The sequence below is a fragment of the Cephus cinctus genome, unplaced genomic scaffold (assembly GCF_000341935.2).
Source record: "Cephus cinctus unplaced genomic scaffold, Ccin1 Ccin1_scaffold1343, whole genome shotgun sequence".
NCBI classification, from domain to species: domain Eukaryota; kingdom Metazoa; phylum Arthropoda; class Insecta; order Hymenoptera; family Cephidae; genus Cephus; species Cephus cinctus.
The window spans coordinates 188,691-207,228 of NW_014333756.1; the positions used below are offsets into that span (position 1 = coordinate 188,691).

General features: G+C 34.9%; 3 protein-coding genes across 5 annotated transcripts; 2 read left to right on the forward strand and 1 right to left on the reverse strand.

The window, feature by feature from the left end:
* The first annotated feature begins 1,722 nt into the window (after window positions 1-1,722).
* LOC107272995 (angiotensin-converting enzyme) lies at window positions 1,723-7,832 on the forward strand. The gene is made up of 10 exons (XM_015750754.2): window positions 1,723-1,869; window positions 3,868-3,966; window positions 4,034-4,339; window positions 5,237-5,594; window positions 5,669-5,987; window positions 6,056-6,280; window positions 6,358-6,883; window positions 6,957-7,211; window positions 7,380-7,555; window positions 7,717-7,832. Exons 3-10 carry the CDS (start codon window positions 4,329-4,331, stop codon window positions 7,776-7,778), a joined length of 1,932 nt encoding a protein of 643 aa, XP_015606240.1. The 5' UTR covers window positions 1,723-1,869; window positions 3,868-3,966; window positions 4,034-4,328; the 3' UTR covers window positions 7,779-7,832.
* LOC107272992 (replication factor C subunit 1) lies at window positions 7,578-12,805 on the reverse strand. Of its 3 annotated transcripts, XM_025090275.1 has the most exons (16): window positions 12,131-12,805; window positions 11,900-12,037; window positions 11,630-11,815; window positions 11,011-11,574; window positions 10,726-10,905; window positions 10,411-10,638; window positions 10,145-10,310; window positions 9,867-10,082; window positions 9,553-9,782; window positions 9,132-9,466; window positions 8,844-9,062; window positions 8,592-8,765; window positions 8,450-8,525; window positions 8,177-8,368; window positions 7,964-8,115; window positions 7,578-7,870 (listed from the first exon to the last, which is right to left on the reverse strand). In XM_025090275.1, exons 1-15 carry the CDS (start codon window positions 12,137-12,139, stop codon window positions 8,008-8,010), a joined length of 3,021 nt encoding a protein of 1,006 aa, XP_024946043.1. In that variant the 5' UTR covers window positions 12,140-12,805; the 3' UTR covers window positions 7,578-7,870; window positions 7,964-8,007. The 3 variants fall into 3 exon arrangements, with proteins under 3 accessions (XP_024946043.1, XP_024946045.1, XP_024946044.1); XM_025090277.1 differs by lacking the exon at window positions 7,578-7,870 and having other exon boundaries at window positions 7,975-8,115; window positions 11,011-11,520; XM_025090276.1 differs by lacking the exon at window positions 7,578-7,870 and having other exon boundaries at window positions 7,975-8,115; window positions 11,011-11,556.
* Window position 12,806: 1 nt separating this feature from the next.
* LOC107272991 (DNA-directed RNA polymerase III subunit RPC1) lies at window positions 12,807-18,424 on the forward strand. Its single transcript, XM_015750748.2, has 19 exons — window positions 12,807-12,850; window positions 13,036-13,171; window positions 13,232-13,381; window positions 13,458-13,793; window positions 13,862-14,194; window positions 14,279-14,416; window positions 14,482-14,679; window positions 14,756-14,992; window positions 15,068-15,401; window positions 15,479-15,728; window positions 15,791-16,020; window positions 16,078-16,597; window positions 16,671-17,010; window positions 17,072-17,259; window positions 17,328-17,475; window positions 17,553-17,705; window positions 17,762-17,962; window positions 18,034-18,167; window positions 18,268-18,424. Exons 1-19 carry the CDS (start codon window positions 12,807-12,809, stop codon window positions 18,344-18,346), a joined length of 4,149 nt encoding a protein of 1,382 aa, XP_015606234.1. The 3' UTR covers window positions 18,347-18,424.
* The last annotated feature ends 114 nt before the right edge of the window (window positions 18,425-18,538 follow it).

The following is an 18,538-nucleotide window of genomic DNA, read 5'->3' on the forward strand; positions in this document are numbered from 1 at the left end:
TTTACAAACTTTAGTATCTTAATAGTATACCAGTTTGCCCAATGATTCATACGTCCTACACGTGAATACGAACTGTCTTTCAAAAACGGAGGAAGACAAATTTTTTATTATTAACCCATACACCGAAAATAGTCTACAGATAGTGAAGGTCTAAAAATGACATTGTCAAATAAGCCATAAGACACTGTATGGTAATTCTGATTGTACAGAATAATAAGACGCATAATCATGAGGCTTAAGGCAGCCATGCTTAACGATTCAATGACTTTTTCACATCGATTCGTGTGACTGACAACAATCGTGTGTAAGAGGAAGAACGATGGAGAATTTAGCCCAAGGGAAAAAAGTGATACGTGGAGAATTGTTAATACGAACGAAACAAAATAAAGAAAATAAAGTCATCGGCAGACTGAAGTTGATCGGATGACGCCGATCTTAGAAGGACAAACGTAATTGATCAGGAATGCAAAACTGGTCGCCGAAACTGTAAGCAGATGCATATACAATGAATGAGAACGAGGTCATTAATGGCAACGATTTAAAAACGAAGAACATAGAAATTGTAAAATTTCATAATTTTAGATATATATATTTTCATTACTTAAATTATGCGATTACGCATTAAATGAACAGAAAATGGATTTAGAACTTTTTTGGATTAAACAATATTGATAATGGCAAATTCCGTGACGTTGCTCAACCTTATCAGATTTATTATCCATACATATATTGACTATTTGATATGATTTATTGATTATATATATATTTACTTAGAAACCAACATATATTTTCTCGGTTTATTCCGTTGTTACTTTGTTTTATCCAGCTAAATACTACGTCGAGATTATATGCTAAGATAAACGGCACTCCCCGAGTCACCGAGTCTTCAGGATTGTCACCGACTGCTTGTCAACGATAATATTTTATTCGAGAGGATATCTCAAGGTGGAGATCGGCCATTGCCCTACCTAAGAGCGTCGACTTCAATGGAAACGAAGTGTTATGTCGCAATGTACTAGATCTAGTCATATAATATTCGTTTTAACATATTAATTTTAGTCATCAATAAAATAACTAACAATTAAATTTAAATCACGTTTCCACTGCCGTGATAAGAGTGAGGGACACTTCTCTACTTCAAAAAGGTTCTGTCGAGTATCATTAGCCATTAACATAATAAATACATTGTTACAAATTTTTCATAGAAACAGAAAATGCTCATGACTCGACCTAATACTATGTTGTTGCAGACTTCACGTGACACTCATAATTTCACAGTTGTGTTTGCGTATATGGACTTAATGATTTAAGAAACAGTGTAAGACGTACGTATTATGAAATCTCTACTGTCATACGGTGAGAGTTGCTTTATATTGTATTAGATACCGTTATATTATACTCCTGCTAGATTTGATCAGATCTTGTGGTGATAGAAAATTGTTAAACTTGTAACCATAAAACGAAACTTCAGATGCAGATGACAAATTATGAATTTTTAAGTTGAATCGTAGTTTAAGGAATTTAGCAAGGGTTCGTGAGAAAAAAAATATAGCGGTAAGAGAAAGTTACTTATATGGCGAGGCATAACGATTGGCTGTCTTGTATCTTGCGCCATCTATACAAATCGTCTGCAGTTAAGAACCGTCAGTTGTGGTTTCTATTTCCGGCTGTCATGTAGCATACGAAAACGTAAATAGCAAAAAATTATCTGTCTTTGTAAAGGATTGCTTTTAATTCATACCAATTTCATGAAAATTCAACATCGATTAGCCTGAAAGGACTAACCTCAAAATCTCGTCGACCTAACGTTCAAGGAAACGACTTGGAGACTTATGAAAAGTTTCGTCAGATACGTTCAGGACATTTTTGGTAAGAATTTCCTGGCAGTTGATGCTGAAATTATCCGCGTAGCTGCTTCACGGCGTATCGGCTCTGCCTCTTCGTTGGTTTATAATAAACTTTGCTCCACGCAAGCCTCTTAAACGGTCCGCCAACCAAGAAGGAACGCACGAAATAGTTTCTGTGTGTTACAGTTTATCTCCCTTGAAATGCTCCCCTTGAGACTAACCCACAACCATTTTAGAAGTGGCGTAAAAGAAATACGTATTTACATGACTACGGTTCATAACCAAAAAACCGTGACGGCGTTAATGAACTGATCAGTTAAAAAAAATATATAGCTCACAGATCAATTCCTATAAAGATAGAAAAGGTCAAATAATTTAATCAATCTATCACTTATAAATCACTGTTCTTCGTTTGTCTACGTACTATAAAGTTGAATTAAAACCTGAAGCTATAGAATCATTAATTTTAGACATTACATAATACAATTATATCTTACTTATTATGAAACATTTTCACTCATTCGAATAATGATCATCTGAGATACAGAGTGAAAGATATAATTTTTTTAAATCCTAGTATTCTCTATATACAGTGACACGTTGGTTATGTCACTTCGTAGTCAATAAAAGTTTTAATTAATTAATTATTAACAATATTATACAAGATGCATCAGCATGGAGAACCCCTGTGATAAAATGCATATAGTATAAGAATGCAGTAAATGCACTTTGTAAGCATATCTATACGTATAGATAACTAGTATAAGTTAACACCCAAGGTTGGGTAGGTAGGATACTCGATGTAAATTACATGGTTTTCGACATGTAGTATACTAGGTATTTTACGTCCCAAGTTTTTTACATTATGTAGTCTACGTTGAGCGACGTAGGCGCCCCTTCAGGTCGTTAATGCAACTATATGCATCTGCAACCTGCATGTGATCTGCATCACATACACATTAATTGTTTGTTTGTTGATTTGTATTTACGGAAAATTCACATAGAACCAAGTAATAAGAAACAAAGTTCATATAATTTTTGATTACTTACACGACCCTTAGTCTTGGCACTCTTGGCACTCATCATTTCATCCACAAACTTTTCTCAAGATTGACAATTTATAAAAAGTATAAAAAATATTAATCATTGCCCATTGCTATACAGTTTAGATGTGCTTTAAATGAGGTTAGGTTGGTTGTTGACGTATTCGACGTTTTCTAAATTTTCGACGTATAATACCAGGTAGTCTACATGACATGTTAAAAACCCTATATATCATCATTTTACCCAACCCTGTTAACACCTAACTTGACAGCTTTACTTCTTTTATAAAGACTATAAGCACATATACATATATAGTAATGCCGAGTAGAAATAAAATTGTAACTCACTGCTTAATGACGATCATCCGGTCTTCAACTCGTTTCAATTGACTTTCCAACCTTAAGGATAAAATAATTTCAATACCTGTACGTGATAAATTACAGGAAGATCCCCAAATGATATGTTCCTTCAATTATTATTTATTATATGTATACACTTGTACAGCAATTTCAAGTGGGAATGAATTTTTTAGTTTTTCCCCATACGTAGGGAGAATTGGGTCAAAATTGATACAAAATGGTACCCGGGGAAAAAACGAAAAATCACGCTTGATAATTCCAAATTACTGGAAAAATATAGTCTGCGGATTTCTGATATTTTCTACGGATAAGCAAAGTTTGGAGATAAACATTTGATCATAAAATTACAAAAAAAAAAAATGTTGGTCTCTATTGATTTGCTGTTTTTGACGCAAATAGACTTTATTTCTTATATAACTGTATTGATATAAGGTATCGACAGTCTCTTTGCCCGTTGTATACTCAGCTGCCCCCAGGTACCCGTTCTGCCCCCGTACGCCTAAATACAGTGACATACGTCATTACGTTTAAACAATAATTGCGCAAAACAATAATTGTCCTTCCGTCCCATATGATCACTGGAACGTTAAACAAATGACCACAATATTTCTTTACAGGTCATTAAACTTGAAAACGGTTTTCATTAGTTTTTGATTAACCTCAGTCGTTTCATTTGGATCAATTGTATTTATAAGAGAAGATAAAATTAAATATTGGTATGTATCTCTTGGTATTATATATTTATATTGTTACAATTGTTTACTATACTATGAGGTGTTACAGTGTATATGGATATATACCGTACTGAGTGGATATATAAAAACGAGAAATGATCAAGAGAAGGACCAATACGATTTAACAGAAAGTGAACAGGAAAGGGGCAAGAAAGTGGCGGAGTGGGGAGAACGCATAAAAGACAGTCGAACACACTCCTGTGGAAGCACTTGGTAGCTGACTAGTCCTTACAAAGTAGTGTCGTGAAAACAATAAAATATTCCGTGTTTAGGTCAAAGTATAATAGAGATAGAGAGGGGAGGATATACAGGATATCCAATAACACCTGCGATCAGAACGCAAAATGTTGCGTGTGTGAGTAATTAAAATAAACAAAGAAATAATAATTATATTATTATATTAATAAATATTTATTATTAGAAATAGAGTAATTACTACACCCGTCGAGTTTTCTGCGAAATTAATGTTTTGGGATACAAAATGTTATTCTTTTTTATAGAGGAAAATTGTAAAATTTAAGTTTTTCATTGAGTAACTTAATTGGAAGTTAACTTGTTAAATTCGACTGGCGATATCGTTACCGCACTCAGTATGTAATCATTGTTGTGCCTGAGTTGGTTTGCTTGACGATGCTAAATGGCAAACAGACGTAATTTTAACGGTCGCTAAACAGGAATTGATTTGATAACGGCATTTTTGTATTTCCTGCATCTTACGTCACTATGTACTGATATAAATAGAAAGAGAAATGCTTTTGGGGGATAATAGAAAATGAAAGCTGAAAGAGGAAATTACCAGCGATATCTGTTAATAGAGAAAGATTCAAGTAAACCGAAAACTTACGCAAACGTCTTTACGTAAGAATGTCATATATAAAGATTGTATCTTTTTATTATATAAATAAAAAATATAATGTTTGCTCCGCAATTAATTGTTGTATGTGATTGGAGGTTTTTTACGCATTAGAAAAATATAATCCCTCTGTATTATCACGAGAGAAACGTCATTGTGTGACTTACGCGAGACAAGTGTTCGATTAAAGAAAATAAAAATTAAATGAAAAGAAACTGTGCATCACTTAACCAATATGTAAATTCTACGTAGTACATAAATATATAAAGTTCTTTCTTGAGGAGTTGGCGATAATGTTTTTAGCGTATTTATAATATTTACCAAAATGACAAATGCATTGAAAAATTGTTAACTGCATAAACCTTGAGCGTCGTTTGGTAATAAGATAAATGTTTTTAGGATCCTCCTGGTGGTCGCGGCTATTCTGGTCGTAGGATTTCCTTCAGATGAATCTTCTTCAACCACAGAGTCGCCAGAGCAAACAAGGCTTAAGGATGCCAAGAAACTATTGAATAAGATTAATAAGGAGTCTGGATTGTGGAACAATAAGGTCACAATAGCTTCCTGGAATTATGCGTCGAATTTGACCAAAGAAAATCTTGCGACTAAGGTAAACGTGTCGCTACAATCTGCTGACTACGTGAAAAAGATGTGGCGGCAGGTTGCAGAATATCCTTGGCAGAATCTGTCAGATCCTGATCTTAGGAGACAGTTCCAGAAACTTAGTGTACCTGGATTGGCGGTTTTGCCAGATGCGGTAAAAAAAATGTTTTTTTGACCTTCCAAATTTAAGAAAGATCTTATTTTTATGATAAAAATGAACCATTTCAGGCGTACGAGGAACATCAAAACATCGTCAGCAGCATGGAAAATACTTACAGTACTGCAAAGATTTGTGAATATAAAAATCCAAATAATTGTGATCTTGCACTTGAACCAGAAATTACGGAGCTTCTGGCGAATAGTCAAGATCCGGAACAACTCAAGTACCTTTGGGTAGAATGGAGGAAGGCTTCCGGTGAAAAAGTCAAATCGCTATACCCCAGATATGTGGAACTGAGTAACACTGCTGCTCAATTGAATAATCTGTCCAATTATGCTCAATATTGGTTGAAGGATTATGAAGCTGATGACTTTCCAGAACAAGTTGGTAAGGAAATTATGTTTATAAGCTTATCCTTCAACACTTCCGGTATCTAACTTCTTTATGATCTCCAGATGCTCTCTGGCAGCAACTGAAGCCTCTTTACTTGCAACTACATGCTTATGTAAGACGACAACTCAGAGAAAAATATGGCCCAGAAATTGTATCTGAGGACGGGCCCATACCGGCTCATCTTTTAGGAAATATGTGGGCCCAAGAGTGGGGAAGTGTCAGTAAAATTTCAGTTCCATTTCCGGGAAAGCAGATCCCGGACGTCACTGCAAGAATGGTAGAGCAAGGTGAGTCACCAAGGGATAATCGAAATTAATAAATTTTATACACCTACCCTGACTTTTTATAATTTTCATATTTCAAGGATACAACGCCACAAGGATTTTCCGTCTCGCTGAAGAATTTTTTGTCTCCTTAAACCTAACCAGAATGCCAGATCTCTTCTGGAAGAATTCAATTTTAGAGAAACCTAATGATCGTGAGATAGTCTGTCACGCAAGTGCTTGGGACTTTTATGATGGCAAGGATTTCAGAATCAAACAGTGCACCAGAGTTACTATGGATCATCTCCTGACAGCTCATCACGAGATGGGACACATCGAATATTATTTGCAGTACAAGGATCAGCCAATAGTTTATAGAGAAGGTGCTAATCCGGGATTCCACGAGGCTATAGGTGACGTTATGGCGCTGAGTGCTTCAACACCAGGACACTTTAAGAAAATAGGATTGCTGGATGATGATTCAGTGGATACTGAAGCAATCATTAATAATTTGTATGTTAAGGGACTAGAAAAAATAGCCTTCCTACCATTTGCTTATGCAATGGATCGTTGGCGCTGGAGTGTTTTCCAAGGAAAGATAAAATCTGACGAATACAACTGCAGATGGTCCGTAAATAATATTACAAAACTTATTATTTTTGTTTTTACTCATAGCGAAAATTGTCTGTTGATAAAATAGGTGGGATATTGCAGAGGAGTATCAAGGTATAGAACCACCAGTTGATAGATCTGAAGAAGACTTTGATCCTGGAGCAAAATACCACATAGTAGCTGATGTCGAATACATTAGATATTATGTCAGCTTTGTTATACAGTTCCAATTTCACAAAGCTCTTTGCGAAAGAGCTGGACAATATGATCCGCAGAATCCAAAACTCAAGCCACTGCATCAATGTGATATTTATCAAAGTAAAGATGCTGGTGCACTTCTTGGGTGAGCGATACAATGGATCTTTTCTATCTTTTCTTATGGCTGCATCCTCCTATGAGGAGATATGCCAAGGATAAAATAGATATTCTATCAATTAAGAAAGGAGACAATTGAAGGAAGAAAATTTAAGAGATTCTTGTATGGAAGAGAATAAAGTCATTCTTATTTTAGATCTATGCTCCAATTGGGCTCTTCAAAACCATGGCAGGATGCCATGGAGCTTATCTCAGGTCAAAGGGTAATGGATGCCAGTGGCCTTTTGGAGTACTTTAACCCATTGATAGAATGGCTCACAGCTGAGAACCAGAAGACTAACGAATACATTGGTTGGAAACCAACTACAAAACGTAAGTACAGTAGCCAATTAAATTGGGATACTATTAGAAATATTTTATTGTTTGAATTAATATCATTTACACAATAGATAAATTTAGAGCAAGTTAACTTATAATCTCACTTCTTCATTAACAAATCAGTAATTTTTGTGAATATTCGCATCTTTTTACAGGTTGTGTCAAGACCCGAGCTGAATTAATAAAGTCCAATAAAACGAATTCTGACTGTAAATGATTGAGTCTCAAGGAAACTTAATCGAAGCAATTGAATGATTTTTATGTGCAATGCGATGATTAAACAAGGCGTATATATATTCCTGTCAGGCGCTGCTGAAAATATGCAGACAATTTATATATAACAAACACCTATGACTTATTCTAAACCCTTAAGTTGTTCCTAAATATTGATAATATTCATACCTCTTTAATAAAAATAACATTCCATTTTTTGAGAATTGTCGTTATTATTTTCCTTTGCCACGACCTTTACCCCGACCTTTCCCACGTTTGCTGGATCCCGCTTCATTTGTAGTCGTAGATACTACTTTCTTGGATGCTACTGATTTTTTGGGCTGAATAACATGAGGATGTTAGATATTGTACAGACATGCTTATGCAATTTCAAATAATTACCTTAATCATCTTATCCATATCTAGATTATCTTCATCGTCTTCTTCAGAAAGTTGCGCACCTTCCTCATTCTCATCTTCCATATAGTCATCGTCCTGTGAAGTTTTATTTTTTTTCTTTATCGTACCACTGTTTATAGAGTATGGGGTTAGTACTGAACTTTTGTTATATGTTCTCGTGAACGCAGCTTTCACCTGCAATAATTAAAAAATACAATAAGAAGGTTTTGTATGGATAAATAAGACAAATTGTCACAAAGAACTACGATTACTAACTTTGCTGTCAAGAGCCTGCATAGGATCTCGCTGTCCTGGCCATGTAGAAAGTTCTAATATAGAATCCAAGTCTTCCCTAAATAATAAGTTTAATTAATTTCATTAAATTATATGCGATTATAATTAGAAATTGAAGTATTACCTCATAAGATGATAATCATTCATGATTTTCACTGACGATTCCACACCTTCTATACCATTATTAATCATTGGCTTAATGATAAAATCTCTTAAATATGTTAAGTAATCCAAATTTATAGCATCTTTACTGGCAGAAGTAGCCAATCGCGTATGAATAGAAACTTCTTGTCGTAATCTAAAAATATATGTATGTAGTATGTATTAACCAATTAAAATAAAGTATTATTAAACGATACAAGATTTTTTATCTTACCTATCAAATTTTCCACTTTTGGAATTGCGACCCAGCCAAGATGGAAAATTAATTTGTGACGTAATTCGACCAGACATGACAGTCCCTGGTATTACAGATGAGAAACAAGCTTGCACAGGTAACAGAGACCATGCATTTGACTGACGAATATTCTTCTCAATAATATCACCCATTGCTAAACTGTGAGCAGCTTTAGCAACTCTCTCCATTAGTTCGGCCCTAAAGCAATCATTAAATTACTATAGCGTTCTGTTAATATACTTAGGACTTAAATCAGCTTTTACTTACTTTGGAGCTTGCGGTACCACAGAAAGATAATTCTCTTGTACAAATAATGCCGCTATATTATAATCATGGAAAAATAAGCCGCTTTTATCGTGTATACTCATATTCTTATGTTCCTCAGCACTGAAGACTTTCCGTACAACATCCCAAGGACCTAATCTCAGGTCCTTGTTAGATTTATGATTTTCCGATTCGATTTTAGTTTGGGAATTTTCTGTGAGCAATGCTAAATGATTTATGATTTGACGAATGTCACGATTTGTCGCTGTTATCAAACGGTCCAGTTCTTCCTTGTCTATTTTGATATTTTCTTTATGACAAATTGATAACATGGCTCCCTATAAGTTCATTAAAGAGATACGTTAATAATTGATACTCCGTTAATTATCCAGCAGTCTATAATTTGTAAGTATCCTTGAATTACTTTGATTTGAGCGTGATTGGGCTGGTGAAAACGTAAATCGTAAGTATAATTTGCGAGCGTCCTCATTTTTGGATGGTTTCTGTCGTTACAAATACAAATAATTGGTACTTCCGTGGATTTGATCAAAGCAATCAATTCTTGTAAACCACCTCGATCTTCATTACCAGCCATACCATCCACTTCGTCCATTACGAGAACATGTTTGGCTGCTGGCTTCTCTTTGTTATCTCCTGCAAGGCCAGGTATCAATGACCGATTAGTTAACAAAGATAGGTTACTGAAATATGCTTTCTCCGAACTGAGACAATACTCACCAGTGAAGTAACCTTTCATCGTTGTATTGTTCAGTAACTCAGAAACTCCTTCCTTTAATAAACGTTTACTTCTTGTATCAGAGGCATTGTATTCTAACAAATCCAAACCCAATTCTTTGCAAACTACTTGGACTGTTGTAGTTTTTCCAATACCTGGTGGTCCAGAGAGTAGAGCAGCTTTGAAGAAAGCTCCATCATCATTTTTCGCCCATGGACCTGCAAAGTTTGTAAAGGAACAATAAATGTTGTTAAAGGAAATTTGAATTAATTGTACTCACTTGGCTTTTTATGTGTGACGTTGCCACTGTGATTTCTATGCCAATTTTTCAGCCAATTTAATAATTTCTTAGCATTACTTTTCTCTCCTTGTTGGCCAATAATTTTATTCAACGCTGTTGGTCTGTATTTCTCAACCAATGCTTGTCCACTATCTTCGCTAAGTGACTAAAAAAATGTATAATATAGTAATTACGTTAAATGTAGAAGATACACTTTCATCAGGGGTGAATATCGTGGATTCTAAATTATTTGCAGATTTATTTACAATTTTCGGTTCTTCTTCGTTTTCCAATTCTTTTTCTTTTGTGTCTTTCTTAACATGTGATTGTGTAGGGCTTGATTTTTCAAACTGTGGTTCAGGTGACGATAATTTTTCATCTTTCCGTATTCTGTGATGCGTTTCTTTTACTTCTGATGCTTTTCCAGAAGGTCGAGTTCGAATCAAATCTAACAGATCATCTTCCGATATTTGTTTCACTCTTAAACTTTTTGCCTAAAATAGTAAGATACCTTGGTCGCAAATAATATAATTGTAAGACAACCAAAATGGATGTAGAAATTGTATAGTAAATTAAATGACCTTATCTAGTTTTGAAACACCTGGTTCATCCCCAACTATGATATAATCAGTTTTTCTCGACACGGATTGTACGACGCGGCCTCCGTATTTCTTAATAAGTTCAGTAGCTTCATCTCTTTCTAACGAATCCAAAACACCGGTTATCACGAAACTCAATCCAGCTAAACAATACTCAGCTCCCTACAATTGATTAATGATGGTACATTATGGCAGAACTTAGAAATATTTTTCTAATAGTTTGATTTGATTACTTCAAATATCTTTATGATAATTTTATAAAACTACCTCAGGTATTGTTTTGGAGCCTGGATTTCGTGCACCACCTCTATTAAGATATTGTTGATACAAAGCAACTTGTTGTTTCTTTTTTTCAATTCTTTCCTCATATGGATCCAATGATTTATCCTTTTTAGGGCTTTGACTTTTTTTACGTTTCTTCTCCACTTCCATGTGAGAGATACCTTTAGTTCTTTTCGGTGCATGTTTGCTTTGTGTTTCCTTACGATTTTGAGATTTCAAACTGTTTTCTGGTTCAAAATTTATATCCTCTATGGAAGAATTACTAGATTTACTCTTTTTCTGTGCAGAAGAATCCTTTTTGCTATCTGAACTTGAGATTTTATTTCCATTTTTGTTTTTCTCATTCTTTGTTTCCTTCTTTTCAGGTGATGCATGTGATGATATTTCTGATATATCTTGATCTTCATTTTTTATTCCATCCTTCACAAGTTTTAAATTTTTATCTTTCTCCAACTTTGAAAAATACTCTACTTCAATGTGTGACGTATCTAATTCCTTAAGACAATCATTATCATCCTCCCATTTCCCTTCCTTAAAAAATAGTTCAGTCTAATTCCAACATAATTATACAATATTAATTCATTCACTTTCCAAAATGTTATACCTTCTTAATTTTTGGAGCTGCAACTCTCTTAACAGGAGCACTACCAAAGATGTCACGAGGAGAAACTGCTTTTTTTTCATAGTCTTCTTTATTGGGTGATTTTATTAGAGAAGCTGGTTTCTTTATACTGATTATTTCTTCATCCGAATCGGATAGAGTATGATGACGGTTGCGTTTCTTATTAACCTATTAACATTTTTGTTAGTGAAAAATATCTGAATACAAATAATAACACGTCCAGCTGCACAACATTCATGTTTAATTTGAAACCTTGACTTTTTTAGATGGCGAATTCTTCTTTGGCTCATCTTCATCTGAAGATATAACACGGCGTTTTCTATTATTTTTTGGCTCTTCACTGGTATTACCTTTTTTCGTATTAACAACAGGAAACCATGATCGAATATCCTAAAAATATATAATTATGAGCTTATAGCAATCCCATAACCTAAGGTATTTCTTCAACGCACCCTACTAAAGAATATTTTAAAGTTGATCTACCTTCGGCATTTTACCCGTACACAAATAAAGCACAATTTATATATTTCTTCTGACAACTTTAGAAAATTTGCCCTTTGTAGCAGATAAGCATTAATAATACTAGAGGTGTTAATACTGCTGAATCTTGCTGAATTGTTGATTATACGTTTGCTTGAGAAAAACGATCTCGGCGTAATTTTGGCGCAATTGATTTCATTGGGCTTTTCAAGGGGTTCTCACGTTCGTTAGTTTTCCGCTTAAAATCAATTAAAGTAACGATACATATATATATTTTTTCATATTTACATGCCGCTCAGACACGATAAGATGCGTCTTTATGTTGTTTACTATTAAGTTCGTGGACAAAATAATTTAAAGAATGATTCTAATTGTAAATCTTATTTGTGTTTCAATGTTACTTCCATGCGTTCCATTAGCTGCCTTCTCTGATAACTTGTAGAGATGATACTGGATAATACCACCACGTGTCAGGAAAACACGTGTGTGCAAAAGTGTACGATAAAACAGAGATATTCGCAAAACAGTTAATTTTGATACGCATAGTATACCTTCCAGATATTCTTGTGTGAACAAAAATCAGTTTATTGTGGTTTATTGCAAGTATTTGGAAGTTTTTTGTATATACATAATAAATCGTCTTGCAGTGCAGAACAGTGCAGACATTATAACCTTTATCATGGTTAAGGAACAGTACAGAGAAACCGATGTTGCTCGTAAAATGTTTGTATCAAGAATTTTTTCATTCATTTATAATTGTTCCGGATTGAATTTGTTCAATATTTATATTTAATAATTGATGTATGTGATTGACAGAGCATGATATTAATTGAGGCCATGCTTTTCAATTCCCTATCTTATGTTAAATGTTGAATAGATTATGAATACCTTTTTTTTTTAAACATTAGCTCTCATGTATCCTTTGGAGTGGACAGCCGTCATAATATGGAACGGCAGGCCCATATCCATGTTGTAGCCAAGAATCTGTATAGTCAAGATAGTCAGCGCACTCCTGTTCAGTATGGTGTACTTGATAAGAGAATGGTAATTTGTGACTATATTTCACCATTTAGTTTATTTTTTAATATATGCTATTTCCTATAGGGTACATGTTCCAATGCAAGTAACTGCACAACTTGTGGGAAGTCTCTAAACGAATGCATTGGTCACTTTGGATATATAGACTTGGAACTACCAGTATTTCATGTGGGATATTTTAGATCAGTTATTTGTATTTTACAATCAATATGCAAGGTATTTCTTTATTGACATTGTTCAACATTAATCAAAATTGAACAGAGATACCTATAATTTTTTTCATCCATTGTAGAAATGTTCACATGTTATGCTAAATGATACTGATAAAAAGCACTACTTAACTCGTGTCTTGAATCCCAATTTGGGCTACCTAAGCCGTAAAGCATTAAGAAAACAGATTCTGGAAAAGGCAAAGAAAACTTCAGTATGCCCCAATTGCAAAGATTTAAATGGCACAGTCAAAAAAGCTGGTTTACTCAAGATCGTACATGAAAAGTACAAAGCCAAGAAGAAGATCGATGCTGTAGTACAAGAAAAACTAGCTGAATATAATAATGTTCTGGAAGACAATAAGCAGCTGGAAGGAATTTTGCAAAGTGGTCTAGTTAATATTTTAAATCCATTGGAGGTAAAACTTGATATAACACACTGCAATACATAATCTATCAGAATTTTCTTAAACTCTGTATTTCCTAGGTACAAGGTATTCTAGAACGAATCCCAATATACGATATACCTTTACTTCTTATGAATCCAAACTGCGGTCTACCGAAGGATTTAATATTAACTCGAATTCCGGTACCACCAATTTGTATAAGGCCCAGTGTTGTATCTGATTTGAAAGCTGGTACAAATGAGGACAATCTCACTATGAAATTATCCGAAATTGTTTTTATCAATGACGTGATACAAAAGCATAGACAAAGTGGAGCCAAAGTACAGATGTATAATGAGGATTGGGAATTTCTGCAATTACATTGTGCGCTTTACATGAACAGTGAAATGTCTGGTATTCCATTAAACATGCAGGTAAATAGTCAATTATAATATTGAAATATCTGCACATTTCACCCAAGTAATTATATTAGCGTTATCTCAAATATTGCTCCACAGCCGAAAAAGTCTGGCAGAGGTTTAGTTCAGAGATTGAAGGGAAAACAGGGTCGATTTCGTGGGAATTTATCCGGGAAGCGTGTAGATTTTTCAAGTAGAACAGTCATCTCTCCAGATCCAAACCTCCGTATTGAGCAGGTAAACAATTGCATCCAGTTGTCAACCGTTCATTGAAGCCAAAAGATTGACTTTAAATTTCTCAGGTCGGCGTGCCAATTCACGTGGCGAAGATTTTGACATATCCAGAAAGAGTGAATCCTTGGAACATAGAATTGATGCGTAAATTGGTACAGAATGGACCGGATGTTCATCCTGGCGCAAATTTCGTACAGCAGGGCAAAACTCAATTTAAGAAATTTCTACGTTATGGTAACCGACAGAAGATTGCTCAAGATTTACAGGTAATTTTCGCAAAAATTTGTAGGTAAATAATCCGAATTTGTGTCATCGACGAATTATAATTTTTCCATTCCACAGTATGGGGACATCGTTGAAAGACATCTTCGGGATGACGACGTTGTATTATTTAATCGTCAACCATCTTTGCACAAACTTAGTATAATGGCTCACAAAGCCAAAGTATTAGAGCATAGAACATTTCGATTTAATGAATGTGTCTGCACCCCTTACAATGCTGATTTCGATGGGGATGAAATGAATTTGCATTTACCACAAACGGAAGAAGCCAGAGCAGAAGCGTTGGTTCTTATGGGGGTAAGTAGTAGATTTTATTACTTTCATAACGCAAAACATATTTTAACCTGAATCTAATCATTGAATTATTTTTAGAACAAAGCTAATCTAGTTACACCACGCAATGGAGAATTACTTATTGCTGCAACTCAGGATTTTATCACCGGTGGTTATTTGCTTACTCAAAAAGACACATTCCTGAATAAATCTCAAGCTTCTCAATTAGCCAGTTGTCTATTAGCTGGACCGGATGCCAATATGAATATAACACTTCCGCCACCAGCCATACTGAAACCATATAAGCTGTGGACTGGAAAACAAATTTTTAGTTTAATTCTAAAACCCAATGATAAATGTCACATAAAAGCTAACTTGAAGACCAAGGGTAAAGCATATACCAGCAACGAAGAACTGTGCATCAATGATTCCTGTATGAAGTGAAAGAAAAATAACGATTCTTTTCGTTTTACTATACCCGATGAATTTTTACAAAAATATACATTTCAGATGTTATCATTCGCAATTCCGAGCTTCTGGCAGGATCCATGGATAAGTCTACACTAGGTTCAGGTTCTAAACAAAACATTTTCTACGTCCTTCTTCGAGATTGGGGCGAGGACGCTTCAACTACTGCTATGTGGCGTTTGGCCAGGATTGCTAGTTACTACCTAATGAACAGAGGCTTCTCCATAGGTATTGGGGACGTAACACCAGGTCAAGGATTACTTAAAGCGAAACAGGAGCTTCTAAATGCAGGGTGAGTATTGAGAAGCATCTCATTAAAAGTTCTATATGAAAATATATTTTATATGCTTTCAGCTACTCCAAGTGTACAGAGTATATTCGTCAAATGGAACAAGGTCGTCTAGTTTGTCAACCTGGATGTACCGAGGAGGAGACACTCGAGGCGATGATCCTCAGGGAACTCTCAGTGATCCGTGATCACGCTGGTAAAGCGTGTCTGAAAGAACTTCATCCTAGTAACAGTCCACTGATAATGGCTTTATCGGGTAGCAAAGGCAGTTTCATCAATATTTCTCAAATGATTGGTAAGTATCAATCAAACTGATGCCGGAATCAAGAATTTTATTGAAATTTTTTTCTAGCCTGTGTGGGTCAACAGGCCATTAGTGGTCATCGTGTACCCAATGGATTCGAAGATCGTGCACTGCCTCATTTTGAAAGACACTCTAAGATCCCAGCAGCTAAAGGCTTTGTTGAGAATTCATTTTACTCGGGTCTTACTCCAACAGAATTTTTCTTTCATACCATGGGTGGTAGAGAAGGTCTTGTTGATACGGCTGTAAAAACTGCAGAGACTGGATACATGCAGAGGAGACTTGTCAAGAGTTTAGAGGATCTTTGTCTCCATTACGATATGACTGTTAGAAATTCTGTAGGTGACATCATTCAGGTTCTATACGGTGGCGATGCATTGGATCCTACTTATATGGAGGGCAAAGATTGCCCAGTAGATTACAAAAGAGTTCTGGACCATGTGAGAGCAAAATCGCCGTATAAGAACGAAGAACCTTTAGATGGTGCAAACGTGATAAAAGCTACTAGCGAACTTCTGAGCTCGGATGATTATTCGTGTCTAAGCGTTGAATTTAAACAGGAATTAGAGTGAGTATGATACTAATAGTTTAATGATAAGTACTAGAACTTGCTGTATTTATTATGTGAGATATTTTTGTAGAACATTCTTAAAATCTGTGGCGCGAAAAATTGCACGGTTACGACAAAATTTTGACTCAAGCTCACCAGTAACTTTGCAACTGGAACGTCTCACTGTCTCGCAGTTGGTTGAGTTTATTCATATTTGTAAGGAAAAGTATATGAGAGCTAAAATTGAGCCAGGAACAGCTGTAGGTGCACTGGCGGCGCAAAGTATTGGTGAACCCGGTACTCAGATGACTTTGAAAACCTTTCATTTTGCTGGTGTCGCTTCTATGAATATTACTCAAGGTGTACCGCGCATCAAGGAAATCATCAATGCCAATCCTAAAATTAGTACCCCCATTATCACGGCAGCGCTGGTATGTGAACTAGACGTAGATATGATTATGAAGAATTTAATTAACTTAATGATATTTTTAGGAAATCGATTCTGACCCTGAATATGCAAGGCAAGTCAAGGGTAGGATAGAAAAAACAACTCTAGGAGAAGTAACTGAATATATTGAAGAAGTTTATTTGCCGGATGACTGTTTCCTGTTAATAAAACTGGATGTTGATAGAATTAAATTATTGAAACTGGAAGTGGATGTTAATTCGATTAGATACTCGTAAGTATATTTGTTGCTAAAAAAAAAATTGATAAGACATTATTATGATCATAATACGTATATTTCAGAATCTGTACCTCAAGGCTTAGATTAAATCCAAAATTGGTGAATGTCAGAGGAGATTCAATCATCACTGTGACTCCCAGTAAACAAAAGTGTAGCTTAAATTACGCTCTCACACAATTGAAAGAAACGGTACCAAACATTGTCATTAAGGTAAATAGAAAATAGCGTATAAAATATAAGTTTTTTCAATAGCCATGAAAATGGATATTAACTTGATATTTTCTCAGGGTTTGCCATCTGTTGCCAGAGCAGTTATTCACAATGATGACTCTAGTGGAAAAACTAAATATAAACTCTTCGTAGAAGGTGATAACATGCGAGAAGTAATGGCTACGATGGGAGTTTTAGGGCGCAAGACAACTTCAAATAATACTATTGAGGTACAATGATAGATGGTATTATCTCTGATTTGTTGTACAATTTTGAAATTATTTAGGTATTCAGAACTCTGGGCATCGAAGCTGCAAGAGCAACGATTATGACAGAAATTAAATTAGTCATGGAAAATCATGGTATGAGTATCGATAGGCGTCATCCAATGTTGGTGGCTGATCTAATGACAAGCAGAGGAGAAGTGCTTGGTATTACCAGGCAGGGCCTGGCTAAAATGAAGGAATCTGTATTAAATTTAGCTTCGGTAATGTATTTTTCCTTGATAATTAATTGAAAAAAATAATGCTGATTCTATTACAATTAATTTATCAACAGTTTGAGAAAACAGCTGATCATCTATTCGATGCAGCATACTATGGGCAGAAGGATGCAATTTGCGGTGTGTCGGAATCCATTATAATGGGTATTCCAGTTCCAGTGGGAACAGGAATCTTCAAACTACTTCACAAATATCCTTCTCTATAATTTTAATAACTTATTCATTGCATATATGTAATAATCTTATTTGTTATCATCATATACTGCATATTTTCCTTAATAATTTAACACAGCTGAGAAGGATGAGCCACAAAAGAGGAAATTAATATTCGACGATCCACAATTCCACAAGAAAATTACAGGAACCTAACTGTTAAATATTTGTACATTTGTGATTTCTTCACACATAAGAGAATATTATTCAAATACACATTTTATTTGACTCTTATTGTATACTTATGGTTATAAAATGTCCATGCAAATCCATACTTCCATAACCATGATCTGTTGCCAAGGTGTCAGAAATTGTTTGATCAAAATTTATCCAATATCCAATATTTTA

Excerpts from the sequence above, each read along its gene's own strand:
- LOC107272995 (XM_015750754.2), top strand. Across the intron at positions 5,988-6,055 it reads TGACTTTCCAGAACAAGTTG|ATGCTCTCTGGCAGCAACTG; the intron begins GTAAGGAAATTA and ends TATGATCTCCAG. Across the intron at positions 6,884-6,956 it reads GACGAATACAACTGCAGATG|GTGGGATATTGCAGAGGAGT; the intron begins GTCCGTAAATAA and ends TTGATAAAATAG.
- LOC107272992 (XM_025090275.1), bottom strand. Across the intron at positions 9,783-9,866 it reads GATGAAAGGTTACTTCACTG|GAGATAACAAAGAGAAGCCA; the intron begins GTGAGTATTGTC and ends CTGGCCTTGCAG. Across the intron at positions 9,063-9,131 it reads GTGGTACCGCAAGCTCCAAA|GGCCGAACTAATGGAGAGAG; the intron begins GTAAGTAAAAGC and ends TGATTGCTTTAG.
- LOC107272991 (XM_015750748.2), top strand. The coding sequence starts at position 12,807 with ATGGTTAAGGAACAGTACAGAGAAACCGATGTTGCTCGTAAAAT. Across the intron at positions 12,851-13,035 it reads ACCGATGTTGCTCGTAAAAT|CTCTCATGTATCCTTTGGAG; the intron begins GTTTGTATCAAG and ends TTTAAACATTAG. Across the intron at positions 15,729-15,790 it reads CAGGAGCTTCTAAATGCAGG|CTACTCCAAGTGTACAGAGT; the intron begins GTGAGTATTGAG and ends ATATGCTTTCAG.